We start from the raw sequence: 2654 nt of genomic DNA, 5'->3' as shown, positions 1-2654 counted from the left end.
TAGGTGCTATCGATAAAAAGGTAGAAGATATTGGTAATGGAGGTAAGATGATCATATAGGATAAATGAAAGACTTGAGAGGTCCACATGCATGCATATTTTTTGCTAGTAAGAGTATCCTAATTGAAGAGATGTGTTTTTATAATTTCTGAGCTAGTACCCTAGGCAAAGTCTCTCTAGACTTTGTTGATAGAACGTGATCTTTAAAGAGAGAGTTTGATATATTGCATGATGTGGATAAGGATACCACTGAGGGTAGTCTTTTTAATCAAATATGTTGAGGCATTTGTTTTTTCAACCTACTTGCTTATTGTTGAGTTATCAATAATGAATTGATGAAAATCCATGTTGGTAGGCTTCTTATGAAAATGAAAAAGTCAATGTAATTACCAATTTTAGTACCAACATTGATCTTGAGGATATTAGAATAGACAGTAGCAGTTTCAGGCTTACAATTGTTCGAGAAGATCAACTTGAATATTCCATGTTTGATCTTTTGGCCAGAAATATTGTAGAAATTATTAAGGGGGTAAAGATGATTATGATGCCAAGGCAAGGTCAGCTTTATAGAGTCATCAATGAAAAATAGGTGAGAAAGTTTGGCGCCACCAAGGTGCCACTAATAAGTGTACAAGTTTTGTTTATGACTTCATGTTCAATGTACCTACTCACGCAAAGGATGAATACAGATGTAATATTGAATCTAAAAATATGTGTTATTATTCACTCTATTTTCTCTCATTCATCACAAGCAACGTTCATTATTCACGGAACACTTTCTTTTTTTCACAAATAGTTGTTCGTTTAAATTTCTTATAAGGAAAAAATAATGGATGGCACCGTCATTAGCTAATCGAATCATGATCAAACTACGTCATTAACCTAGCTCATTGTTGTTCACAGTTTCTGTGCATTGAGTCAATGTAGGATTGTCTAGGAAGACGTTATACCTAAAAATAATAGAATTAAAATTTTTGGAATTCAAATATGTTATAACAATCCTCAAAGAATAAAAAAATATATATAATATCATTACCTATTCATTGACTCAATTGGAGTGTGACAGTATAAATTAATTGGTTCTTGATTACTCTGTTCTCCAAACTCACAATTTTGAGAACTCCAATGTACATTGTGTTGATTTAGTGAAGGCAAACCATCATTTTGGCAATCAAACCCTGCTACTATTTGTTGTTGAATAAAATTGCTTGGCCAACCAACACTGAAACTAGTAAAACAGGTACTATTTTGAATATCAAATTCATTATCAGATGATTCTTCATTCTGATAGCGTTTTGAGTTTTGACATACATATCACGTGTTATTAAATTCATTTGGTTGCAAAAAATCTCAGGACAACAAAAAAAAGCCGATAAAGAGTCATCATTCCAAATTCGAGTCTCCTTAAAAATTATTATTGTTACCCATAATTGATATGAGATATCAATTAGTAATACGAATAAAAAGTTCAGAATCATGTACCTTCATTTTACTCTGTAAAAAACGTACAAAACGACTCTATTTGAGTGTCATTAGAAACACTCGAATCGTTTTCTCAGGAAGATTATATCTAACCGAACCACCTTCGTACAAAACTTCTCCACCCCAAAATAAACTAACTCTAATGGCGTCACTCATTATTTTTTTTCCTTATAAAAAATTTAAACAAACAACTATTTGTGAAAAAAGAAAGTGTTCTGTGAATAAGGAGTGTTGCTCGCGATGAATGAGCTTAAATTGAGTGAACAACAACACATATTTTATAAGTTAAAAAGTTGTACCTTTTCTCAAAAATTGAAGTGACAAAATATTCAGGAATATTAACAGTATGATGTTTAATTAATTATCAGTCGAATCTCTATGGAAGAATCATAGTTTGCCCAAATAAAAATAATTTGCAAACAAATGTGCAAACTATTAAAAAAACATTTATGAAAATATAGTTTGCCCATTTTTGCGAAAATCCTATTAACATTTTTTCTTCCTCAAACGTTCACAGACGATGTTAGTTGTAGTTTGTTCATTTTTAGACGAACTGTCCATTTTGGTACTAAAAAAAAAGAACTGTCCATTTTGGATCGAGAGAGGGAAATGCAGAGAGAAAGAGAGAGAGATCATGATTTAAAGTATTTTTCAAGTCAAGAATATTATTTTAAATCTAAAAATACATTATACTTAAAAAGCATCACTATGAAATAAGACTTGTATATAAGAGCGAATTCCAAGTGTCTGGTACTCCAGCGACGCACCAGTGAGAACAGTCTAGCTGTCCACTTGTGCCATAAATAGATGGATGCCCATCTTTTCTCAATGCAGTCAACAATGTAATATCAAGCAAAATTACAGACTTGTTCATACTACTCAACACTTCTTTTATGACAGGTTGTCCTGGATAACTTTCTCCTAGAAAAGTTGATCCTCCAAGAGGTTTAGTTTGACCATTGCAGTTTTTCTCCTTTGGCTCTCCCCAATCTACACCACTAGTCAAAGCAAACCAAAGATACAACGTGTCATCAGGCTTTGAAGAAAGAAAAAGCAACAAATGAGTTCACTTTTTTTTTTTTTGAAAATGTCAACTACTTCTAAATAAGAATTCAGTTAGTTAAAAAGATTAATATTTGAAATAACAAATAGTAGTAAGGGATGGTTACCGGT

The 2654-nt window shown here is 32.0% G+C and overlaps 1 protein-coding gene across 1 annotated transcript; it reads right to left on the bottom strand.

Moving 5' to 3' along the window:
* Positions 1-1987: 1987 nt before the first annotated feature.
* Positions 1988-2479, bottom strand: LOC124889285 (protein trichome birefringence-like 42; the record flags this gene model as incomplete). The annotated part of the gene is given in 1 exon segment (XM_047400700.1): positions 1988-2479. A coding segment is annotated over 1 exon segment (292 nt), but the record flags the coding sequence as incomplete, so codon positions are not given.
* Between the last annotated feature and the right edge of the window lie 175 nt (positions 2480-2654).

The sequence above is a fragment of the Capsicum annuum genome, chromosome 12, assembly GCF_002878395.1.
Source record: "Capsicum annuum cultivar UCD-10X-F1 chromosome 12, UCD10Xv1.1, whole genome shotgun sequence".
In the NCBI taxonomy this organism is placed as follows: domain Eukaryota; kingdom Viridiplantae; phylum Streptophyta; class Magnoliopsida; order Solanales; family Solanaceae; genus Capsicum; species Capsicum annuum.
This window is presented reverse-complemented; position numbering and strand designations above follow the sequence as displayed.